The sequence below is a fragment of the Anolis sagrei genome, chromosome 11 (genome assembly GCF_037176765.1).
Source record: "Anolis sagrei isolate rAnoSag1 chromosome 11, rAnoSag1.mat, whole genome shotgun sequence".
Taxonomy (NCBI): Eukaryota; Metazoa; Chordata; class Lepidosauria; order Squamata; family Dactyloidae; genus Anolis; species Anolis sagrei.
In genome coordinates, this window is record NC_090031.1 from 18,480,943 (window position 1) to 18,506,480 (window position 25,538).

The 25,538-nt window shown below is 44.4% G+C and overlaps 1 protein-coding gene across 1 annotated transcript in view; it reads right to left on the reverse strand.

The window, feature by feature from the left end:
• The window catches only part of TSC1 (TSC complex subunit 1), a 68,798-nt gene extending 43,494 nt beyond the window's left edge, over window positions 1-25,304 (reverse strand). Inside the window, exons 1-8 of the mRNA XM_067471982.1 lie at window positions 25,162-25,304; window positions 22,059-22,126; window positions 16,287-16,471; window positions 14,242-14,345; window positions 13,505-13,657; window positions 9,248-9,392; window positions 3,941-4,095; window positions 129-202 (exon numbers count right to left, since the gene is read on the reverse strand). Of these exons, the coding sequence (XP_067328083.1) occupies window positions 129-202; window positions 3,941-4,095; window positions 9,248-9,392; window positions 13,505-13,657; window positions 14,242-14,345; window positions 16,287-16,392 (737 nt within the window). The 5' untranslated portion in view covers window positions 16,393-16,471; window positions 22,059-22,126; window positions 25,162-25,304. The remainder of the gene's footprint in view (window positions 1-128; window positions 203-3,940; window positions 4,096-9,247; window positions 9,393-13,504; window positions 13,658-14,241; window positions 14,346-16,286; window positions 16,472-22,058; window positions 22,127-25,161) is intronic.
• Between the last annotated feature and the right edge of the window lie 234 nt (window positions 25,305-25,538).

Sequence of the window (25,538 nt, forward strand, 5' to 3'; positions counted from 1 at the left end):
GTTGACAAAGACAAAGAGGTGTCCATCAGTCCTCACTCGGAGAGAGTCACACCGAGACAAGGCCCAACCGCAGCAGGAAGTAGGTGCAGCCCAAACATGGGCCTCAAAGGTCTTTAGGGGTGCCGTACCTCCGAGGATCCAGCTCATGATCCTTAGATCCTGTCACTAGTTCAGGGTGGATGCGCACATAGCCCATCATTGGCTGAAAACAAAGGGAGAGAGAGAGAGAGAGAGAATCTATATATAAAAAATGCTCTGTGCATAATGAGTACCTTAAGAACGAAAGAACTAATGAACGAAATCACACCAAATTTGACAACAAAACGTCTCACAACACAAGGAGTGACCATCACTCAAAAAATTATGATTTTGTCATTTGGGAGTTGTAGTTGCTGGGACTTACAGTTCACCTACAATCAAAGAAATACTGTTTACCCACAAGCATAAAGACATTACATATATTAGAAACCAACACTTTCTCATTACTTTATTTGCCAGATCACCAGACTGGGCCACAGCAACGCCTGGCAGGGGACCGCTAGTATTTGTATAATTAGCGATTGAGTTATTAGTAATTGAAACCGCTTTGAGTCTCTTTGTGGAGAAAAAAAGCGTGGTATAAACAAACATAATATAACAATAATAATCTATATAAATAAAAATGTAATGTTTGTTTGTAATGAACTCAAAAACCCCTGGACCAATTGATACCACATTTGGACACAAGACACCTAACAACCCAATGTATGTTCTCCGGCAACACGAGTACACATTTAACTCTCTCTCTCTCTCTCTCTCTCTTCTATTAACATCCAGACCGGGAGGTAGCTCCCTCTGCCACACTCCTTCTCTCCCTCACTCCCTTCCCTTTTTTCCTCCCCCCTTTTCTTCCTTCCTTCCCTTCCTTTCCTTCCCCCCTTCCTGTCCCTCCTTCCTTTCCTTCTTTCCCTCCTTCCCTTCCATCCTGTCCCTCCTTCCTTCTTCCTTTCCTTCTTTTCCTTCCACCCTCATTTCTCTTTCTTCATTTCCTTCCCTCCCCCCTTTCTTCACCCCTCCTTCCTTCCTTTCCTTCCTTCCTTCCTTTCCTTCTTTCCCTCCTTCCCTTCCATCCTGTCCCTCCTTCCTTCTTCCTTTCCTTCTTTTCCTTCCACCCTCCTTTCCCTTTCTTCATTTCCTTCCCTCCATCCTTTCTTCACCCCTCCTTCTTTCCTTTCCTTCCTTCCCTTCTTTCCCTCCCTCCCTTCCTCCCTTCCTTCCTTCCTTCCTTCCTTCTTCCTTTCCTTCTTTCTATGTAAGATATAAATACAATATTTTCTATATTGTTATATACATTACTATATAATATATTACCATTATATATTACTATATAATACAAATTAAATAGACTTACAGAATAGAGTTGGAAGGGACTGTCAAGAAGTAATGAGAGAAGGAGGGAAAGAGGGAAGGATTGAAGGAGGGAAAGGGAGAAGGAGGGAGGAAAAGAAGGAAGGAAAGAAAGAAAGAAAGAAAGAAAGAAAGGGAGAGAAACAAAGAAGGAGAGAAGGAAATAAAAAAGTGAAAGGGAAAGTAGGATGTAACCAAAGAGCAAAGAAATGGAGGAAAGAAACAGGTAGAGATGGAAGAAAGAAGAAGATAAATAGGAAAGGAAAGAAGTAGAGGAAAGGAAAGGAGAGCAAGAGGGAGGGAAGGTTGGCCACAGCAACGAATGGCGGGTACAGCTAGTCTATATAAATAAAAATGTAATGTTGTGGTATTCACAGAACTCAAAAACCCTTGGATGAATTGGCACCAAATTTGGACACGATACACCTAACAACCCAATGTATGTTCTCCACTCAAAAAAACCCAACAAAACTAACCGGAAGGAACTTAATCTGCCACAATGCTAAATGAGTATACACAGCATGCGTTAAAATGACTCCCTCCCTTCTGCACAAGGGGGGGACGGGGGACCAACAGTTGAGAGAAAGAATGGCTTGAGAGAGAGAGGGAGGGAATGGTGTCCCATGGATCATTTTCGATAGCCCTGCCTCTCCCCTCCCAAACACTTCTGGGCTAAAGCATTTCACCTCCTTCTTGCCAGCCGAGAGAGAAAGAGAGGTGGCATCCTCCTCCTCCTCCTCCTTACACCTAGAGGTCTTCCTCATGGAGGTGCTGCCTGCTTGCCTGCCTGCCTGCCTGCCTTCCTCCCTCCCATTGCATTGCTGTTTGGGCAAAGCCGGAAAGGAGAGGGAGGGGAGAAAGAAAGGAAAGCTTAAGAGAGAGAGAAAGAGAGAGGGAGAGCACGCTTCTCCAGATCCACCCCTTCCCTCCCTTCCCTTCCCTTTTCCTCCTGTCACGGGAGGTATTCTGTGTGTCTGTGTAAGTGTGTATGTGTATATACACACACATCTCTACACACTTCAACTTCCATATTGAGTTATGGGAAGGAATTCTGGGAAATAAAGTCCAGTACTCAAAGAAAGGACAAAAATAGGAAACGCTGTCCAGGAAGGTACAAAGAACTCCTGACAGATGGCCATCCATTTTTACTCTATAGCAACCCTGGGCTACAAGATCTACAATAATAATATCTATCAGTCTTTCATAATAATATCTATGCCTGTAATAATAATATCTATAGCTCTATAATAATAATAATATCTATATGTCTATAACAATAATATCTACATGTCTATAATAATATTTGTAGATCTATAATAATATCTGACAAACTATATATATAAAAATGCTCTGTGCATAATGAGTGCCTTAAAAACAAAAGAACCAATGAACGAAATCACATCAAATTTGGCAACAAAACGTCTCACAACACAAGGAGTGACCATCACTAAAAAAATTATGATTTTGTCATTTGGGAGTTGTAGTTGCTGGGATATACAGTTCACCTACAATCAAAGAGCATTCTGAACTCCATCAATGATGGAATTGAACCAAACTTAGCACACAGAACTCCCATGACCAACAGAAAATACTGGGAGGGTTTGGTGGGCATTAACCTTGAGTTTTGGAGTTGTAGTTCACCTATATCCAGAGAGTACTGAGGACTCAAACAATGAGGGATTTGGATCAAACTTGGCACATATACTCAGTATGCTCAAATGTGAACACTAGTGGAGTTTGGGGAAAATACACTTTGCCATTTGGGAGTTGTGGTTGCTGGGATTTATAGTTCACCTACAATCAAAGAGCATTCTGAACTCCATCAATGATGGAATTGAACTAAACTTGGCACATAAGACTCCCATGACCAACAGAAAATACTGGGAGGGTTTGGTGGGCATTGACCTTGAGTTTTGGAGTTGTAGTTCACCTATATCCAGAGAGTACTGAGGACTCAAACAATGAGGGATTTGGATCAAACTTGGCACATATACTCAGTATGCTCAAATGTGAACACTAGTGGAGTTTGGGGAAAATACACTTTGCCATTTGGGAGTTGTGGTTGCTGGGATTTATAGTTCACCTACAATCAAAGAACATTTTGAACCCCACCAATGATAGAATTGGGCCAAACTTCCCTCACAGAAGCCCCATGACCAACAGAAAATACTGTTCTTTCTGGTCTTTGGCGCCCCCTATGTGATCCCCCAGGGGTCCCGACCCCCAGGTTGAGAAACACTGGTGTAGAACTACTAAAATAATGTATAAATATTAAAATAAATATAGCGTCCCTACATCGCTGTTTTTCACTTATTGTGGTGGGTCCTGGAACATAACCCCCACAATAAGTGAGGGAACACTGTATATATGACTGGAGTGACACTTAAAGAATGTCCCTGTTCTGACTTACACACAAATCCAATTTAAGCACAAACCTACAGAACGGGTCTTGTTTGTAACTCGGGGGCGGCCTGTGCACTTCTCCCAAGGTAATGGGAAGACAAGCCCAGCTTGTGTTGAGGCTGCCCTTGGGGCCTGGGCTTCCCTCGCTCACCTTGACCACCTCTTCAAAGGTTTCCAGGTTCTCCTTCATGCTGTAGTGGGAGCGCAGAAAAGACACAAAGTTGCAAGGGTACATTCCATAAAGGCGATGGAAGAGGGCGTAGACGCTGGCGTGCAGGTGCACCAGGTAGATCTCGGCCACGTGACCTGCAGGGAAGCGGAGGGAGCAGGGCGTGAGACCTGGTGCGGGAACAACTTTTCTGGGCCTGAATTACTCCCCCTTACTATTTTTATTATACACTTTATTACCACCCCACCTTTCTCCTTGTGAGGACTCAAGGCAGCTAACAACCACAATACCTCTCCGAACGCATCTCCACCTATGAACCGACGAGGACGTTAAGATCGTCCGGGGAGGCCCTGCTCTCGGTCCCGCCTGCGTCGCAGGCGCGGCTGGCGGGGACGAGGGACAGGGCCTTCTCGGTGGTGGCCCCTCGGCTATGGAATGCCCTACCCGTAGACATCAGGCAGGCCCCTTCGTTGCTGGAGTTCCGGAGGAAGGTCAAGACGTGGCTCTATGAACAGGCGTTCGGTCAACATAGCAATTGAACTCATGAAGACGGTATAAATGAACAAGGAATGGTAGAAGGATTACGAGAACGGAATCTGATTTTTACTGAGGCGTTGATGACTATGTTGTGTTGTTGTGTTGTTTGTATTGTCCGTTGTGTATACTGTGTTTTTAACTAATTGTTATTGTAATAAATTGCATTGTAAACCGCATTGAGTCGCCGAATTAGGCTGAAAAATGCGGTATAAAAATAAAGCAAATAATAATAAAATAATAATAATAGCTAAGGACAATTTAAAACAATTCAAATACAAAAATTAAGAAATGGTATTTTTGTGCATGGATAGAATCATAGAATTCTAGAGCTGGAAGAGACCACTGGATATCTAGTCCAGGGGTCCTCAAACTAAGGCCGAATACGACCCCCCAAGGTCATTTACCTGGCCCTCACTCAGGGTCAACCTAAGTCTGAAATGACTTGAAAGCACGCAACAACAACAACAACAACAACAACAACAACAATCTCATCAGCCAAAAGCAGGCCCACACTTCCCATTGAAATACTAAGAAATTTATATTTATTAACATTGTTCTTCATTTTAGTTGAACTTCATTTCATTGAAGTTCAACAGTGACAAATGCAAGATACTCCACTTTGGCAGGAAAAACGAAATGCAAAGATACAGAATGGGGGACGCCTGGCTCGAGAGCAGTACGTGTGAAAAAGATCTTGGAGTCCTCGTGGACAACAAGTTAAACATGAGCCAACAATGTGATGTGGTGGCAAAAAAAGCCAATGGGATTTTGGCCTGCATCAATAGGAGCATAGTGTCTAGATATAGGGAAGTAATGCTACCCCTCTATTCTGCTTTGGTTAGACCACACCTGGAATACTGTGTCCAATTCTGGGCACCACAATTCAAGAGAGATATTGACAAGCTGGAATGTGTCCAGAGGAGGGCGAATAAAATGATAAAAGGTCTGGAGAACAAGCCCTATAAGGAGCGGCTTAAGGAGCTGGGCATGTTTAGCCTGAAGAAGAGAAGGCTGAGAGGGGATATGATAGCCATGTATAAATATGTGAGAGGAAGCCACAGGGAGGAGGGAGAAAGCTTGTTTTCTGCTTCCTTGGAGACTAGGACGCAAAACAATGGCTTCAAACTACAAGAGAGGAGATTCCATCTGAACATGAGGAAGAACTTCCTGACTGTGAGAGCCGTTCAGCAGTGGAACTCTCTGCCCCGGAGTGTGGTGGAGGCTCCTTCTTTGGAAGCTTTTAAACAGAGGCTGGATGGCCATCTGTCAGGGGTGATTTGAATGCAATATTCCTGCTTCTTGGCAGGGGGTTGGACTGGATGGCCCATGAGGTCTCTTCCAACTCTTTGATTCTATGATTCTATGATTCTAATATTGTATTGTTTTTAAATGGTTTTTTTTTTTGCACTACAAATAAGATATGTGCAGTGTGCATAGGAATTAATTCGGGTTTTTTTCCAAATTATAATCCAGCCCTCCAACAGTTTGAAGGACTGTGACCTGGCCCTCTGTTTAAAAGGTTTGAGGACCCCTGATCTAGTCCAACCTCCTTCTGCAATTATGCAAGAAAAGCACAATCAAAGCACCCCCAGCAGATGGCCACTCAATAACCATAAATCAATAATGATAACAGCAATAACAACAACAACATAATACACCATCACAATTGTGGAAAAAAAGTCTGGATTATTGATGTCGCCAAACCAGGTGAGAGCCGCATTGACGAAAAACAAAAGGAAAAACTCAGCCATTATCCAGACCTCAAAATTGAACTGCAAAGGCTCTGGCATAAACCAGTACAGGTGGTCCCAGTGGTAATGGGTACACTGGGTGCCGTGCCAAAAGACCCTAACCCTAACCCTGCTCCCTCCGCCTTATGACACCCTTTCACGTGATCACGTCTCCTACCAACTTCTCTTCTGAGGCTAAACAGATTCAGTTCTTTAAGGCCATCTCCATAGAGCATAGTCTCCAGACCTTCAGTCCTTTGAGTCTCCCTCTTCCTCTGGATCCCTTCCAGATTAGAGTCCATATCGGGACTGTGGCTCAACTGGCTGGGAGTCAGCTGCATTAAGATCACTACTGACCAAAAGATCATTAGTTCGAAGCCAGCCCGGGTCAGAGTGAGCTTCCGACCAAATTGTGTAGCTTGCTGTCAACCTTTGCAGCCTGAAAGACAGTTGCATCTTTCAAGTAGGAAATTTAGGTACCGCTTATGGGGGGAGGCTAATTTACGACACCATAAAAATCTCCAGGAAGCATGCAAAGAATGAGGAAGTACTCCATTAGTGTCACAAATGGACGGTGAAGTGACAGCTCCTCTGGTGGCCAGAATATCCTCATGAAAAAGCTGGAATGTTAAATAGCCTCTGTATGTCTGTCTATATATGTTGTGTGTCTATGGCATTGAATGTTTGCCATGTATATGTACACTGTAATCCACCCTGAGTCCCTTTCAGGGTGAGAAGGGCAGAACAGAAATACTGTAAATAAATAAATAAATACATACATACATAAATATATCTTTTAAACTGTTGTGCCCAGAATTGGAGACAGTGTGATTCCAGAGAAAGAGGTCCGACAAAGCACCAGGACTTGAACGGTTTGGGACCCTCCTAACTGCGCAACCGTATTTCCATCTACGAACCCACATGATCCCTTTGATCTTCCAGAGAGGCCCTTCTTTTGCCTCCCCCCCTCCCCCCGCATCGCAAGTGCGACTTGCGGGGACGAGAGAGAGGGCCTTCTCTGCGCTGGTCCCCCGGCTCTGGAACTCACTTCCCGGAGACATTAGACAAGCCCCCACACTGGCAATCTTCAGGAGGAATTTGAAAACCTGGTTATTCCAATGTGCCTTCCGTGACTGAATGAAAGATTCTCCCTGACCACACTTTGAACAAAATGTCATTAGACGCACTTTACTTTATGGGTTGTGCAATGAAATCTTTCCTCATTCCCGGAGCCTCCTCCTTATAAGTTATTCTGCCCTATCTCCCAGTGTTTTTAATATTTTCTATAATTTTATCCATGCATCTGGCCCTGCCTAGTGAAATTTCCTGTGTTTTTAATGCTTGATTTTATATTGTTGTGTTGTATATTATTTCAATTTTACATTTTATGTATTTTGCTTGTTTTACTGTGTTTGTGTTATAGCTTGTATTGTATTGATGGGCATGGTCTCATGGTAAGCTGCACCGACTCCCCCTGGGGGAGATGGAGCGGGGTATAAATAAAGCTTTATTATATTATTATTATTATTCCCTCGATCTAGACTACTTTGGATGCAGTCCAAAATCCCTTTGACTTTTTGAGCTGATGCTTTACACTGTTGGCTCATGTTCCGCTTGTTGCCCACAAAATCTCCAGGCATCACAATCTATATATATAAGAAGCTTAAGGGCGTCCTTAGGCGTTCAAAAACGGAGAAACCACCGGGCGAAATCTCACCAAATTTGGCCTGCTAATACCTCTTCCCCCAAGGTATGACCAACAACCCTCAAAACATCAATACGCAACAACACAAATGCACAATACCCTAAAAACGCGGAGCATGCGCAGAGGCCTCGGGAGGAATACGATGAGGAGGAAGGACTCCATTTCCCAGCTTCCCCCGCGCCCAAGTCACCCTCCGCATGCGCACTGCTGCCTGCGTGCCTCCCTCTACCCCATCGCTCTTGCCGCTGCCTCAGATACACAGACGGAAAAAGACCATGAGAGCCTGAGAAAGCCCACCAGGCCGATGTAAGCACTAACGGCCAGGGAGGGCACAGAAGCTGCGGGGGGCTGCCGAGGGCAACAAAAACAACACGAGACGGGAGGCTCGCCGTCTTCTCCTAAGCCGGGGCCTCGATTTCTACCACGGCCCGACGCCCCTCTTGCCTTCGGCGGCCTCCAAACCTGCCCGGTGGGAGGTGGGTCTCTCCCAACTGCTTCTCCTGCCCGTTGCTTTTTCACTTTTATAACAATGTACTCCTCATTTCTGGGATTTACGGATTTGAACCATACTTGGCACACTGAACTCCCATGACCAACAGATAATACTGGAAGGGTTTGGTGGGCATTGACCTTTCATTTCGGAATTGTAGTACACCTACATCCAGAGAGCACTGTGGACTCCAGCAATAATGGATCTGGACCACACTTGGCACGAATATGAAAACAGATGGACTTTGGGGGAAATACACCTTAACATTTGGCAGTTGTAGTCCCTGCAATTCACTGTTCACCTACAATCAAAGAGCATTCTGAACCCTACAAACGACAGAATGGGGGCAAACTTCCCACACAGAACCCCCATGACCAACAGAAAATACTTAAGGCCATCCAATCCAACTCCCTTCATCACGGCAAGAAAACATTATCAAAGTCCTCCTGACAAAGAGCCATCCAGCTATAGATAGATATGATTCACAGACACATAGATATAGTATCATAGATTTTAAAGCCACCCCTAAAGAAGGACAATAATATGTTGCATGTTCCAGAGTAGGCAAACCAGGCACTCTCCACATCAACACTGACAAAGAAACAGCAAGAAGTACTGTTTACCCACAAGAAGAAAGAAATTACATATATTAAAAACCAACATTTTCTCATTACTTTTTTTTCCAGATCAACAGACTGGGCTACAGCAATGCGTGGCAGGGCACCGCTAGTAAATCCAATAAAATTACATTTAAAGCTCACCATCCCCTCCAAAATCCCACACACCCCCCACACACACACATCAGCACAAACCCCCCTGCGCCTCACCTGGGTTCTTCAAGTACCAGGAGGAGAGGCGGCCGAAGATGCCAAAGAAGTCGTGCAGGTACTGCTTCCCGGACTGAGGGATCATGGGCAGCAAAGTGATGAGCACCAGCACCCCCGTCGTCAGGACAACCACGTCAGCATCCGTCTGCAGAGAAGGAAGGCAGGTCAGCCCAGGTAGACCATGTTGGGCAAGTGGGTTTATTCACCAAAGACCCTCCCCATTAATGCACAGCAGAGTAACTTATTGAGAACTCAAAATTCTCCTGGGATTAACAGAACTCAAAAGCCACTGGACGAATTGACACCAAATTTGGACACAAGACACCTAACAACCCAATGTATATCCTTCACTCAAAAAAAATGATGTTGTCATTTGGGAGTTATAGTTGCTGGGATTTATATTTTACTGATTTTGAGAACATTCTGAACTCCACCAATGATGGAATTGAATCAAACTTGGCACACAGAACTCCCTTGACCAACAGAAAACACTAGAAGGGTTTGATCAGCAATATCAAAAGTCAAAGGCCTGTTGAAACAGATATGTCTTACATGCCCTGCGGAAGACTGATAAGTCCCGCAAGGTACGGACTTCAGGTGGCAGAGTATTCCAGAGTGATGGTGCCACTGCTGTAAAGGCTCTGCGTCTGGTTGCTGTTAGATACAAGGTCTTGACACTGGGAATTTCCAATAGATCTTGGTCCTCAGAGCGGAGGGATCTCTGGGGTTGGTAGGGGGTGAGGCGGTCCCTCAGGTACATCGGCCCCAGACCATGCAAGGCCTTAAAGGTGAGTACCATCACTTTGAAAGTGATCCGGTGCTCAATTGGTAACCAATGCAGCTGCAGTAAGATTGGTGTTATGTGGCATCTCATCAGAATTCCTGCAAGAAGCCGAGCAGCTGCATTTTGTACCAACTTGAGCTTCCGGATCACCGACAGAGGAAGGCCAATGTAGAGGGTGTTACAGTAGTCCAGTCTTGAGATGACCATAGCCTGGATCACCGTAGCTAGGTCGTCCCTGGACAGGGAGGGGGCCAGCCATCTAGCCTGCCGCAGATGAAAATAGACCGTTCTGCTCACAGCGGAGACCTGGGCCTCCATCGTCAGCAGAGGGTCCAAAAGGACTCCCAGACTCTTTACCAATGATGACGGGCGTAGCGCCTCGCCATCCAGGGTAGGCAGCTGGATGTCCCCACTGCCCGGTTGACCCAGCCATAGGATCTCCGTCTTTGCTGGATTCACCCTCAACCTGCTGGCACGCTTCGAGGCACTGATGGAAACAATCAGGTACAGAGTCCGGTTGGCCTTCCATCTTCAAATTTGAGCACGAATACTCAATATGCCCAAATTTGAACACAGATGGAGTTTGGAGGAAATAGACCTTGACATTTCGGAGTTGTAGTTACTGAGATTTATAGTTCACATACAATCAAAGAGCATTCTGAACCCCACCAACGACAGAATTGGGGCAAACTTCCCACACGGAACCCTTATGAGCAACAGAAAAATCCTTAAAGCTATCCAGTCCAACTCCCTTCACCAGGGCAAGAAAACGTAATCAAAGCCCTGCTGACAAACAGCCATCCAGCCATAGATATATATCATATATCTATGGCTGGATATGATTCATACACACAGATACAGTATCATAGATTTGAAATGGACTCCTAAAAAGGACAATTCTATGCTGTGTGTTACAGAGTAGGCAAATCAAACCAAGTAATGCCCACTGCAGTGTCATATGGTGATTGGAAAACAAACTTTGCATCTGTCGCCAGTGTCAGACGCAAGGCATTGTGCACTACATGTTACACGGCCCTTTTATCATGACCCCAGAGGAAGATATTTGAAACCCATGCTGTCAAAAGACAAGGGCAACTATAGAGTGTCCCTCTTTGCTTTGCCTGCAAAAAAAGATCAGAAAGAGAGAGCTAGACAACATTGCCATCAACTGCCATGGAGACTCAAAGGGCTAATTTGACCCTCTCCCATAATGCATCTGTAACTATCAATGATTCACATTGTTTTTGCTCTTTGTGTGAACATGAGGATGGCCTTTGTTTGTTATATAGCTGTTATAAAACCAGTCCTGGGCCTGTGTGTCTACTTCTTTCTTTGAAAGGGCCTGGTGCACTCCATCCCACTGAAAATAGACTAAAGAACATGTTCAAGGTTCAAAATTAGTGACAGGAGGGACCCCATGAAGAACCCACTTTGCACAATTAGCAAAGGTTTGCATTGCAAGACACACCGTGTCATCAAACAGCATGCTGCAAGTCACTTCTGGTCGCTTCCAGGACCAGAGAAGCAGATGACGATAACAGAAGAACAGCCTGCCTCAAGGGAGCGAGCTTGCTCAATCCATGTTTAACATTTACACAAATGACCAGCCACTGCCAGAAGGGACAGAGATTTTCATCTATGCTGACGATCGTGCCATCACCGCTCAGGCAGGGAGCTTTGAAATGGAGACCTGGTTGGATGAGGCTGGGGGGGGGGGGGGGGGGGTTAATCTCTCCCAGCTTTGTCCACCAGGTTACTCCGTGCAGTACCAAGTGAGATCTGGAGGGCGGGGAGGGGGAGTCGCAATTGTCTATAAGCATTCCATCCCCTGACTAGGTGCCCCATCCCACAGTCTGCCATGTTTGAGTGTGTCAGCCTGAAGGTCAGTGACCGGGACAGGATAGGGATTCTGTTAGTGTACCGACCACCCCGCTGCACTACACTCTCCCTACCTGAGCTAGCCAGAGTGTTCTCAGGCCTGGCATTGGAGTCACAACGGCTCATTGTGCTGGGGGACTTCAATGTTCATGCTGAGACCACTCTGTCAAGAGTGGCTCAGAACTTCATGGCAACCATGGGCCTGTCCCAGTTAGTATCAGGTCCCACCCACAGTGCTGGACACACGCTGGATCTGGTTTTCTGTCAGGGATGGGAAGAAGGTGGCAGGGAGGAGGAGTTAACCATCGCTCCGTTGCCTTGGACCGACCACCACCTGATCAGACTTATTGAGCCTTCCTACCTCCGCAAGGGTGGTGGACCCATTAAAATGGTCCGCCCCCAGGAGACTTATGGATCCAAATGGTTTTCTGACGGCTCTTGGGGAATTTTCCCGGCTCCTCGGTAAGTGACCCTGTCGAGGCTCTGGTCTCTCTCTGGGATAGGGAGATGACCAGGTCTATAGACACGATCGCTCCAGAGCACCCCCTCTCGAGTAACCGAGCTACACCGGCTCCTTGGTTCACTGAGGAACTGGCAGCAATGAAGCAAAAGAAGAGGTGGCTAGAGCACGTGTGGCGACGGAAGCATAGCAGGTCAGTCCAAGCACGTCTAGATTCCTTTTTAAGGTTCTATAGCGTGGCAATAAAGGCTGCACAAAAAACATTACTTGCAGCCAATATTGCATCCGCTAAGAACCATCCGGTTGAACTGTTCCGAGTTGTCAGAGGACTATTAAATCCGCCTCAGAGCGAGATCCCTGACAACTCGGAAGATCGCTGTGAAGCATTTGCTTGGTTCTTTGCGGACAAAGTTGCACTAAGGTGGTGGTTAATGCCTCCTTACAGGACGGCAACATTCCAGCCAGCCTAAAAAAGGCTGTTATAAAACCACTGTTGAAAAAAACCATCACTGGACCCAACTCAATTTGTCAACTTTCGGCCAGTCTCCAATCTTCCCTACTTTGGAAAAGTCATGGAACGTGTGGTGGCTTCGCAACTCCAGGGGTTCCTGGTAGACACTGATTATCTAGATCCGGCACAGTCTGGCTTTAGGCCGGGACATGGCACTGAAACAACCTTGGTCGCCTTAGTAGATGATCTACGCCGAGAGCTAGACAGGGGCAGTGTGTCCCTGTTAGTTCTGATGGACCTCTCAGCGGCCTTTGATACCGTTGACCACGGTTTCTTTCTGGGACACCTCGCAGAAATGGAACTTGGAGGTACTGTTCTGCAGTGGCTCCGGTCTTTCCTGGAGGGTCGGTCTCAGAGGGTGTTACTGGGTGACACCTGTTCGACTCCACAACCATTGTCTTCTGAAGTCCCTCAGGGTTCAGTACTGTCCCCAATGTTATTTAACATCTACATGAAGCCGCTGGGGGAGAGTATCCGGAGTTTCAGAGTAAGGTGTTATCTGTATGCAGATGATGTCCAAATCTGTCACTCTGCAGATGATGTCCAAATCTGTCAATCAAACAGCATGGCCTCCGTCGAGTGCCACAGCAATGAAAATCACAACCGGGAAGCACCAGAGCCTACCTTGAGACATTTGAGCAGAGAAAGCAGGACCGGCGCTTGGGAGAGCTTGTGTTTCCAAGATGGCTGTCGCCGGATCACATGGCCCAGGAGGGAGAGGGTGGAGAGGCGGGTGCTTGGCTTGCTCATGTATTCGTTGATTTTATCCAGAAGGTGCTGTGGGGAGAAGAAGAGAAGTGAAGAGAGAGGGGGCCAAGGGACAGTTCCATCTTGTCGCCTGCATATGTCATCAGTTGGGGACCCGTCCCTTTAGCACCAACTGCCGCTCTGGGCCAGGGTGAAGAGAGAAGGGACCAAGGGACAGTTCCACTTTGTCTCCAATGTTATGCTAATAATATATTATAATAAAATGTACAATAATATATTGTATATACATATAATATTTATAATATTATAATGTAATGCAATATAATACTAACACTAATAGTAATATATTATAATTCTATATTTACATTACATGTAATATTACTAATAATATTGCAATATAATGGTATAGTACACTATAGTAATATTTAATGCTGATATAGAACTATGCTAATAATATAATATATTGTATGTATATATATATCTTGTAAGCCGCTCTGAGTCCCCTTTGGGGTGAGACATTTATAAGCCACCCTTTATTTATAAATGTCGTAAATAAATAAATAAGAGAAGGCAACTCGTGACACACACACACAAAAAACCCAAGAAGGCATAGAACCAACAGGAGGCCCAAAACAGCCTTGAGTATGTCTCACCTTGTCGTGGGGTTCCTGCAGTGTGGACAGGATGTGCAAGGCTTGCTGGGAACTGGTTTCCAAGTAGTAATCCACCAAGGCATTGACAAGCACGGGCCCGCGGTCTGTCAGGGCAGCACGTCCACCAAAACGAGAGAGAGAAAATACAATGGAAGTTTAAGCAGCAGGATACAGTCTAAAACAGAGCTTTTCACAGTAACATGGTTTTGAGACACGCATCCTGTCACAACACAGTCATTCAGTCTCCAGGGCAGCAGAAAGGAAGCCTGCTCACTCTTCATTATGGCATCCTTTCACATATTTATGCATGGCTCTCATCTCTCAACCTTCTCTTCTGCAGGTTAAACAGACTGAGTGTCGTATCCCAGAGCAGGTACGCCTCTGTTCTTAAGCACCACAGAATATATGTCAAACATAAATGAAGGCACTGGAAGAATGGAACTTTGCAGTAGGCAAAGTGTTGGTTACATGCTTTGGGTCCTGTTGCTGCCGCTTCTCTTGTTGGGCTTGTGTCCTTGGAACTGCAGGTTGCTGTGTTCTTTGTGTGCTGACCGGCTTGGATTCTCGTAAGTGCGGATCTCCTCTCTCCTTTACCATGGACTGTTCCTGATGACAACGCTGCTTTTTGGACTTTGGTATCTTCTACTGGGACTTCTTCAACTTTGGACTGCTTTTCGACAACAACTTCTCTTCACGGCTTTTTGTTTATGCGTTATCTTTGAACTGTGTGATTTAGGTGCATTTTGCTAGAACTCTTGTTTAATCCGGATTTTTTGCCTGTTTAATCCGGTTTATTTTCCAAGTTCGTTTTCCAAGCTGCAAACTGCTGCAAACTTTGAGTTTTGACCAGCAGCACTGAAGCAAGTGTCTCTGAGTTCTGTTTGTTTTGATTTAATAAACTGTTGCTTTGATTACATTATTGTGTCTGGCTCTTTAAGGCTTCTGGGTTCCGACACATATAATATTGATAATAATGTTATAATGTAATAAAATATAATAATACAATATAATAATTATATATTTCATATTACATTACTAATAATATTACAATACAATGGTATATTACAATATGGGAATGTATGGTACTAATATTGTGCTATGCTAATAATATAATGTATTGTATTTACATATAACTTGTAAGCCGCTTTGAGTCCCCTTCAGGGTGAGAAGGGCGGTATATAAATGTCGTAAATGTCGTAAATAAATAAATATCTTTCTTTTTCAGTAGATGAAGTGATCACCTCAGCCTCTGAAAGCTTTGCCTCTGTTTACTAAAACTTTGCTTTCTATCCAAGGTTTCACTAACTTCACCCTCATTAGCCCCTACACCTGGCAAATCAATCTCAGCATCATTTTCAGATAGTAGCTCTGAGAAGAGCAGTGAAAGGTCTCTCCCAGGAATGTGGCCTTCGGCATCTTCCTGAAATAGGTCAGGCATCTCTTCTGTACTTAACTCAGGCCCAAGCAAACACTCATCCCCAGGCCCATCATGAACATCAGCATGAGACACAATCACAGGCTGAACAGGCTGACATACAACACTGAGGTCTTTAAGACGCTCCTCATAGGGATTAATGGTCTCTGATCCTTCTAGTTGCCCTTTACCTCTGGACACCTTTCAGCTTAGAGCCAATAGGTGAAGACATCTGAGCAAATCCAAACAGAGAGGCACCACATGTTCTTCCCTCGATCTGGCCACTCAACTCCTTTTGATGCAGCCTAAAATCCCATTGGCTTTTTTAGCTGCGGCATCACACTCTTGGCTCATGTTGGGCTTGTGTTCCAGTAGAACCCAAGATTTCTTTCACGTGAATTTCTGTTGTCGAGCCAAGTGTTACCCATTCTGAATCTGCACATTTCATTTTTCTGCCTAAAAGTGTTGTATCTTATGTTTCTCGTTGTGGAAATTCCTTGTGCCAATTTTAGCCAATCTGTTCTCTCATCTCTGACCCTGTTCCCTGGAGCATGAGCTCTCCCTCCTCTCATTTTGGTCCCATGTGCAGACTTGATTGGCAGGTCCTTTGAGGAGGGAGAAAGGCACTCACCTGAGTTGAGGTTCTCTGTAAAGGCGGCCGTGATGTCCTCCAGGACGGCCAGGACGGGGGAGTCCAGCATGGCGAGAAGGTCGCCCACGTTCCCCTGCTGGGTCATCTTGGCCCCTCCTTCTACGTGCGACGGCGGCCCCCCCAGGCGCAGCTCTTACCGGACCCCCATGGGTGCGCCTGTCAAGCTGAGGGAAAGGCCAGATGGGTGAGCGCAGAACAGACAGACAGTGGGCACTTTGGGGTTTTTGGACACTAATTGTAAGGAAACCTTTGGAAACACATTGTAGTGGTGGCTGCTTCAGGGCAACCATCAGAAGATGGTCGTTCATGGACCAGCTTGCAATCCTGCTATTTACTATTATTATGATGACATCTATTTATATTCCACTTTTTCTCTCCATTAATACAATCTTCCCTCACTTATCGCGTGTGTTCCATTCCAGAGCCTACCGCAATAAGTGAAAATCCACAAAATAGGGACGCTGTATTAATTTTAATATTTATACATTATTTTAGAATAATGTATTACTATGTTATTGTTATATATTATTACATTATTATTTTATATACTGGCAGTTCCTGAGTTACAGATCTGACTTACAAATGACTCCTAGTTCAGAACGAGGCTGAGACAACATGAAAGTTGAGCAATTTAAAATTATATATATGTACTAGCTGTCCCCTGCCACACATTGCTGTGGCCCAGTCTGTTGATCTGGAAAATAAAGTAATGAGAAAGTGTTGGTTTCTAATATATGTAATTTCTTTATGCTTGTGGGTAAACAGTATTTCTTGTTGTTTCTTTGTCAGTGTTGATGTGGAGAGTGTCTGGTTTGCCTACTCTGGGACATGCAACATATAATTGCCCTTCTTTAGGGGTCCCTTTCAAATCTATGATACTATATCTCTCTGTGTGTGAATAATATCTATCTATTTATCGATCATCTATCCATCTATCTATGTATATCTATGGCTGGATGGCTCTTTGTCAGGAGGACTTTGACTACGTTTTCTTACCCTGATGAAGGGAGTTGGATTGGATGGCCTTAAATATGGGAGTTCTGTGTGGGAAGTTTGCCCCAATTCTGTCATTTGTGGGGTTCAGAATGCTCTTTGATTGTAGGTGAACTATAAATCCCAGCAACTACAACTCCCAAATGTCAATGTCTATTTCCCCCAAACTCCACCAGTGTTCACACTTGGGCATATTGAGTATCTGTGCCAAGTTTGGTCCAGATCCATCATTGTTTGAGTCCACAGTGCTCTCTGGATGTAGGTGAACTACAATTCCAAAACTCAAGGTCAATGCCCATCAAATCCTTCCAGTATTTTCTTTTGGTCATGGGAGTTCTGTGTGATGTTTGGTTCAATTCCATCGTTTGATGGAGTTCAGAATGCTCTTTGATTGTAGGTGAACTATAAATCCCAGCAACTGCAGCTCCAAATGACAAAATCATAATTTTTGAGTGATGGTCACTCCTTGTGTTGTGAGATGTTTTGTTGCCAAATTTGGTGTGAGTTCGTTCATTGATTCTTTTGCTTTTAAGGTACTCATTATGCACAGAGCATTTATATAAGATAGATATATAGGCAGTTCCTGAGTTACGAAAATCCAACTTGCAAACTTACTTAAGAACAATGGGGCTGAGACCAAAGGAAGTGAGAGGAGAGAAGGGAAATCCACTCCTGGAAGATTTATTATCAGCTTTATCTCCTTACTAGCACTATCCTCCACGGGTTGCTGTGGCCAACCTTCCATCCCTCCCTCCCTCCCTCCCTCCCTCCCTCCATCCATCCCTTTTTTTCTTTCATTTTATCTTTCTTTCCTTCCTTCTTTTCCCTTCCTCCCCCCCCCCCCCACACTTTTTCTTTCCCTTCCCCTTTCTTCCTTCTCTCCCTATTCTTAGACTGGAACTCCCAGCAGTCCTCCTGATCTCTCTACCTACCTACCTATCTCTATCTAATATAGCTATCTTATCTATTGCTGGGAGTTACAGTCCAGGAATAGGAAATTGGAAATATGCAGGGATTAGGATGCTCTCAGAGAAATCCAAGGCGAAGAAAGCTTGCATCTTGGAAGCCGTGCATTTGGATCATCCTCCTCTCCTAAAAGGCCTGGTCGAGGGGATGCTGGGAGCTGTAGTATGGAAGAGAGTGTGGATATGCTAGCATGTGTTTTGTTTGCCAGGGGGAGTCATTTTTGCTCATGCACTGTAGCAGCTTTTTGCTTTTTTTTTTAGAACTAGTCCGTCCCCTGCCACGTGTTGCTGTGGCCCAGTCTGTGTATATGTGTTTTGTGTGTGTACATATGTGTTTATGTGGGTGTATATATGTGGTTTTGCACATTTATTGTAATGCATTTCTTTTGCTTTTTAAGTCTCTTCCACTGTGTTTTCCAGTGTTTTTATGAGTGATGGTCACTCGCCGGCCCGATAGGTGTTTTGTGTCCAAATTTGGTGTCAATTCGTCCAGTGGTTTTTGAGTTATGTTAATCCCACAAACGAACATTACATTTTTATTTATATAGAAGACTAGCTGTACCTGCCATACGTTGCTGTGGCCAACCTTCCCTCCCTCTCTCCTCTTTCCTTCCTTCCTTCCCTTTTTTCTTTTTCTCTCATTCCTTCCTTCTCTTCTTATTCCCTTCTATCCCCCCATCTTTTCTTTCCTCGTTCTCTCCTTTCCTCCCTATTCTTGGACTGCAACTCCCAGCAGTCTTCCTGACCTTTCTACCTACCTACCTACCTACCTATCTCTATCTAATCTATCTATCTTATCTATTGCTGGGAGTTGCAGTCCAGGAATAGAAAACTGGAAACATGCAGGGGTTGGGATGTTCTCAGAGAACCTCACATGTTCCCCTGTGACTTCGTGGTTTGACTTTACGCGGACTCACTGTGTTGCGGGGTTTTGAAAATATTAATATTAAATCTAAAATGTTTATTGCTGTGCGGGCCGGAATTCCCTCCACCGGCTCCCCTTGCCCTTCCACGACAGGAGCAGTTGTGCGGCTGTTCCTTCCGGGATCTTCCTCGCCACCCCTCAGGCTGCCGCTCTGCCGGGATCTTCAGAGGCCAGGGAGGCAGGCCTTCCCCGCCATGCCTCAGGCCGCCGCACTTCCGGTGTCTATGGACCTGGGAAGTGCGGTGGCCTGAGGGATGGTGGGGAAGGCCTGCCTCCCTGTCCACCACACTTCTGGTGTCTGCGGAGGCCAGGGAGGCAGGCCTTCACCACTGTGCCTCAGGATGCCCCAGGCTCTTCCTGTTGACTCAGCCCCTTTCTGAACTAGGAGTCATTTGTAAGTCAGAATTTTGTATCTCGGGGACTGCCTGTATGTTTAAAAATTATAGTATAATAAATCTAATAATAATAAAATATAATAATAAAATATGAATAATATTTATTAATATTTTAATTAATAAACGGCCTGTATTACAAGCTGGCCAGAACAGCCCAGGTATCTGTAGAAAATATGGGCCACATTTCAAGTCAGATACCTCGGTTCTCCTTGAACCCTGGTAACGAAAACCTTGCCTTTGCTTTCTACAAACAGCAGAAAGCAATCCGGGACAGTTTTTTAAGGCCAAAGCCAAGGCCGAAGGACAGCAGCCAAAACCCAGCCTGGCTCACTCCCAGTGCACTGGACCAGTGCCACTGTTGTCTACCATTCCAGGGTCACCGCCCTCTTCCTGCCATTGCAACACAAGACAGGAAGAGGATCCCATGTCGTTTGCAGGGATTGAGAACTGCATCCTAGATCCAAGTCAGCCATTCACAGAATCCTAGTTGGGAGAGACCACAGACCAACCCCCTTCTGCTGCCATGCTGAAAAAGCATAACCATCCAGTCCAACCCCCTTTTCACATGATGGAGGAAGAGAACCATCAAAGCTCCCCCAACAGAGACCCATCCAGCCTCCATAACAACAACAACATCATCAACAACAACAACAGAATTCTAGAGTTGGAAGAGACCAAATAGTCCAACCCCTTTTACCACTATACAGGAAAAACACAATCATCCAGTACAATCCTCTTATGGAGAAATTACACTGCTTAGCCGGTATTGCACCACCTGACATCCGCTGGGAAGTAGCAGCCAATAGTGAAAGGACCAAGGCAGAGACATCTCCAGCTCATCCCCTGTTTGGGTATCAGCCAGCACGTCAACGACTTAAATCAAGACATAGTTTTCTTAGATCTACAGAGACACTCGCTGGAACACCCCAGCAAGCGAGAGTCCAAAAGTGGCAGGCCAAAACCCAACACCTCAATTCATGGGTGATACCAGATGAGAGACTCCCCCCTGGGCACTCAGAAGACTGGGCGACTTGGAAGGTGCTGAACAGACTGCGCTCTGGCACCACGAGATGCAGAGCCAATCTTAAGAAATGGGGCTACAGGGTGGAATCCTCGGCATGCGAGTGCGGAGAAGAACAAACCACTGACCACCTGCTGCAATGCACCCTGAGCCCTGCCACATGCACAATGGAGGACCTTCTTGCGGCAACCCCAGAGGCACTCCAAGTGGCCAGATACTGGTCAAAGGACATTTAACCAAATACCAAATTTGCAAAATCTGTGTGGTTTTTTTTTCTTTCTTTTTCTTTTTTAATCTCTGTGTTTGTTTTGCTCTGTTAGAATTGTAATACAATGGTTGCTGATGACACGATAAATAAATAAATAAATGGAGGAAGAGCACAATTAAAGCTCCCACATCCAGCCTCTATTATTATTATTATTATTATTATCATGACCATTCATAATTCACTACATCCTCGCAGTGATGTTGACTGGCTCTATCTGCCCAGAAGGTCTTCTGCTCCTTCTAGTAAGAATAATAATAAAAAAAAACACTTTATTTGTACCCCGCTATCATCTCCCCAAGGGACTCGGTGTGGCTTACATGAGGCCGAGCCCAAATACAACAATACAAGCAATAACAACATATATATGGCACATATATACACATGTGGTGGTCTTGCAAATATGTTCAAAAATTTTGGGAAAATGTATTTCAAGAAATAAGAAGAATCACCCAAATAGAGATAACAGGAACACCAGAGATAGCACTGCTGTCATTTATTGACAATGTTAAAATACCAAAAGAACTAAAAGAATTAATTGCCAATCTGGTAACAGCAACAAGATTATTAATAGCTAAAAAATGGAAAGAAGGAGGGGAGTGCCAATTGGAAGAGTGGTATAGGTAGATTTGGGACATCGCAATAAACGATAAACTGACAGGAAACATTAAGGTTAAAAGAGGATTATCAAAAAAGATGATTTTGGGAAGATTTGGGGGAAATTGATAGAATATGTATATATAGAAGGTAAGGGGACCAAACCTGTAATAGAAACAACTGATTTTTGGAAATAAGTATTGTAATTGGCTGGTCGGGGGTGAAGGGTTAGCACTGGGTGATTGGGTGTAATGAAGCAGGAGAATGAAATATTATAGGTATCAAGACATACATGTTCTGTACAATTGTTAATGGAAAGTGATAAGTATAAGAATGTTTAAATACCAAATATGTTAAAGCTACAATAAAAAAATTGAAAAAAAAGAGGAAAACAAGCAATAACAACAATACAAGCAATTAAAATAAAGCATGGACAATACAATAATGCAAAGAAATGCTCCCATTAATGCTTTCATTAGTCCTGACATTTTAGGACAAAACACCGTAAGGATTGTTTAGGACAGAGGCTGTTTAACACCAAGAAGCGCTTGAAAATAATTCCACCACAGAGAAAAATAGGAAGCCTTTACCTGCTTTGCTGAGAAGCAGGCTCTCTGTTGTCTCTCCTATCAATCCGACCCTTTTCATGATGGCAGAACTGGAAAGGGAAAAGGAAGACACTTGCATTTCCTCCAAAAGCTGGCTTACATCAAACTTAAAGCACACGGGTTTAAATATCATAAGCCACTTTGACTCTCAATCGAGATATTATAATATACAGTGGCCCCTCGCTGCTTCACTTTCGTGGACTCACTTTTTCGCGGTTTTTCAATATGGATTTAAGAGTGTTTGTCTGTATGGAGAGGCTGCCTCTGCAGATAAGGCCGGAACCGAGGATTACGTGAACAACATAGAGGGTTATGTTGTGTATAAGTGTGTGCAGAGTGTTTATAAAGACTTCAAATAGTGTATAACTACTGAAATAATGTATAAATATTAAAATAAATATAGTGTCTCTACTTCAAGGATTTTCACTTGTCGCGGGTGGTCCTGGAACGTAACACAAGCGATAAGTGAGGGAACACCGTACATAAGAGAGTCAGTAATAAATTAAGCATTATCCTAATAATAGTAATAATAATAATAATAATTTTATTAACTACCTCTCTTATCTTTAATAAGATAAAAGTGAGATATAAATATAACAGTAATAGGGTTGTTGTAAGTTTTTTCGGGCTATATGGCCATGTTCTAAAGGCATTTTCTCCTGACGTTTCGCCTGCATCTATGGCAAGCATCCTCAGAGGTAGTGAGGTCTGTTGGAACAAGGTCTATTGGAACTAGTTCCAACAGACCTCACTACATTTGAGGATGTTTGCCATAGATGCAGGCGAAACATCAGGAGAAAATGCCTTCAGAACATGGCCATATGGCCTGAAAAAACCTACAACAACCCAATGATTCCAGCCATGAAAACCTTCAACAATACATAACAGTAATATCTTTTTTTTTTTTTGCCATGTCAGGAGCAACTTGAGAAACTGCATGTTGCTTCTGGTGTGAGAGAATTGGCCGTCTGCAAGGACGTTGCCCAAGGGACGCCCACATGATTTGATGTTTTTATCATCCTTGTGGGAGGCTTCTCTCATGTCCCCGCATGAGGAGCTGGAGTTGATAGAGGGAGCTCATCCACCTCTCCCCGGATTCGAACCTGCGACCTGTCGATCTTCAGTCCTGCTGGCACAGGGATTTAACCCACTGCGCCACTGGGGGCTCCTTGTAATATCTAATAATAATGTCAATACTAATAATAATACTAGTACCCATCCACTTTCAACCATGAGTTTTGATTTACATTCGATTGCTACTACATGTCAATTTTGTATTTGTGTTTGGGGCAACTTTTTTTTTAATTTTTGTGGTTTTTATCTATGTAATTTATTTATATGTCATGTTCATATGTTTTTTGCTTTGCTGTACCTCACCTTGAGCCATTAGGAGAGGCAGGTAATAAAAAAATCTCCTCTACCAAGTCCCAAAAGCACCTTATCAGAACCAATGACTGCTGCACATTGCATTTGCCCTAGAAACCTCATATACACCTCCTGTCACATCAGCACTTTTAATTCTTGTACCCATTACTTTGGCCTGGCCCAGTTTTTATTGTGTTTTAGTGTATTGCTTTTGCCTGTTGTTTATTTGCTTTATCCTGTTTATCTGTTTTTAATTGTTTGATTTGCTTAGTTTGTATGTTGTGTGTTGAGGCCTCGGCCTGTGTAAGCCGCATCGAATCCTTCGGGAGATGCTAGCGGGGTACAAATAAAGTTTAATTATAATAATATTATAATAATATATAATATATTAAATTATAAATATAATATGTAATAAATGGAGTATATTTGTTGTTCATTCATTCAGTCGTCTCTGACTCTTCGTGACCTCATGGACCAGCCCACGCCAGAGCTCCCTGTCGGCCATCACCACCCCCAGCTCCTTCAAGGTCAGTCCAGTCACTTCAAGGATGTCATCCATCCATCTTGCCCTTGGTCGGCCCCTCTTCCTTTTGTCTTCCACTTTCCCCAGCATCATTGTCCTCTCTAGGCTTTCCTGTCTCCTCATGATGTGGCCAAAGTACTTCAACTTTGTCTCTAGTATCCTTCCCTCCAATGAGCAGTCGGGCTTTATTTCCTGGAGGATGGACTGGTTGGATCTTCTCGCAGTCCAAGGCACTCTCAGAACTTTCCTCCAACACCAGAGTTCAAAAGCATCTATCTTCCTTCACTCAGCCTTCCCTAAGGTCCAGCTCTCACATCCGTAGGTGACTACAGGGAATATCATGGCTTTGACTAGGCGGATCTTTGTTGCCAGTGTGATGTCTCTTCTCTTTACTATTTATTTATTTATTTGCGGCATTTATATGCCACTCTTCTCAGCCCGAAGGGGACTCAGAGCAGCTTACAATATATATTTTCATACAATATATTATATTATTAGCATAGTACAATATCAGTATATATTACTATATTGCACTATACCGTTATATTGTAATATTACATGTAATGTAAATATATAATTATAATCATAATATTAAATTATTATTACTAGTATTATATTGTATTACATTATAATATTATAAATATTATATGTATATACAATATACTATATTATATTATTAGTAAAGACAAGATGGAAGTGTCTTCTGCTCCCTTCTGTCTTCGCTCTGGCCAGAGCAGATTTTATCGAGACTGGACATTGCTCTCCTCCCAAGAAGGAAGCGTCTTCTGATTTCCTGGCCACAGTCTGCGTCTGCAGTAATCTTTGCACCTAGAAATACAAAGTCTGTCACGGCCTCCACGATTTCTCCCTCTATTTTCCAGTTGTCAATGGAGTATATAATAAATGGAGTATATAATAAAACAATATAAGATAGTGTATGAAACTCCTCTAAGGGGTTGGATCAACCTATATATGAGGCAAAAATCCCACTGGATTTTTTTTGCTGCTGCATGACATTCCTGGCTCCTGTTTAACTTGTTGTCCACATTATGATATGACTGTTAGATGCTGACTCTTATTCATATGAGGTTGTTGTTGTGATGTTCCCCTCCCCCAATTCCCTTCGGAGAGCAGGTGGGCTCTTTCCCTTCTTCCCTTCCATCCTTCCCTTCCTGCCTGCCTCTTTCTCCTTCTCACCGTCGCCCTGCTCCTCTTCCGCTTCCGCTTCCTCTTCCTCCTGCGGGGCCTGCTTCCCGGCGCTGGCCTGCCTCTCAGGGCCCTCCCAGCCCACAGGGCGCCGCCATCTTGGCCCTGCCACCGCCTCTCGCAGCCTCGCAAGGAGATCCCTCCGCGAGGCCCCGCCCACCGACAAAGAGTCCCTCGCTTTCCCCCCTCCTCCGCCGGGCCTCCTTCCTCTCGCTGGCCTCAAAGCCCACGCCTCCCCCGCTCCCGCAAAGCGCCGCCTCGCCCACTCCTCCAGGGTGCCATCACGTAGGGCATGGCCTGAGGTGGCGGAAGGATATCCCTTGAGGAAGATCCCGTGATGGGTAGAGGCGGAGGGAGAGAAGAAAAAA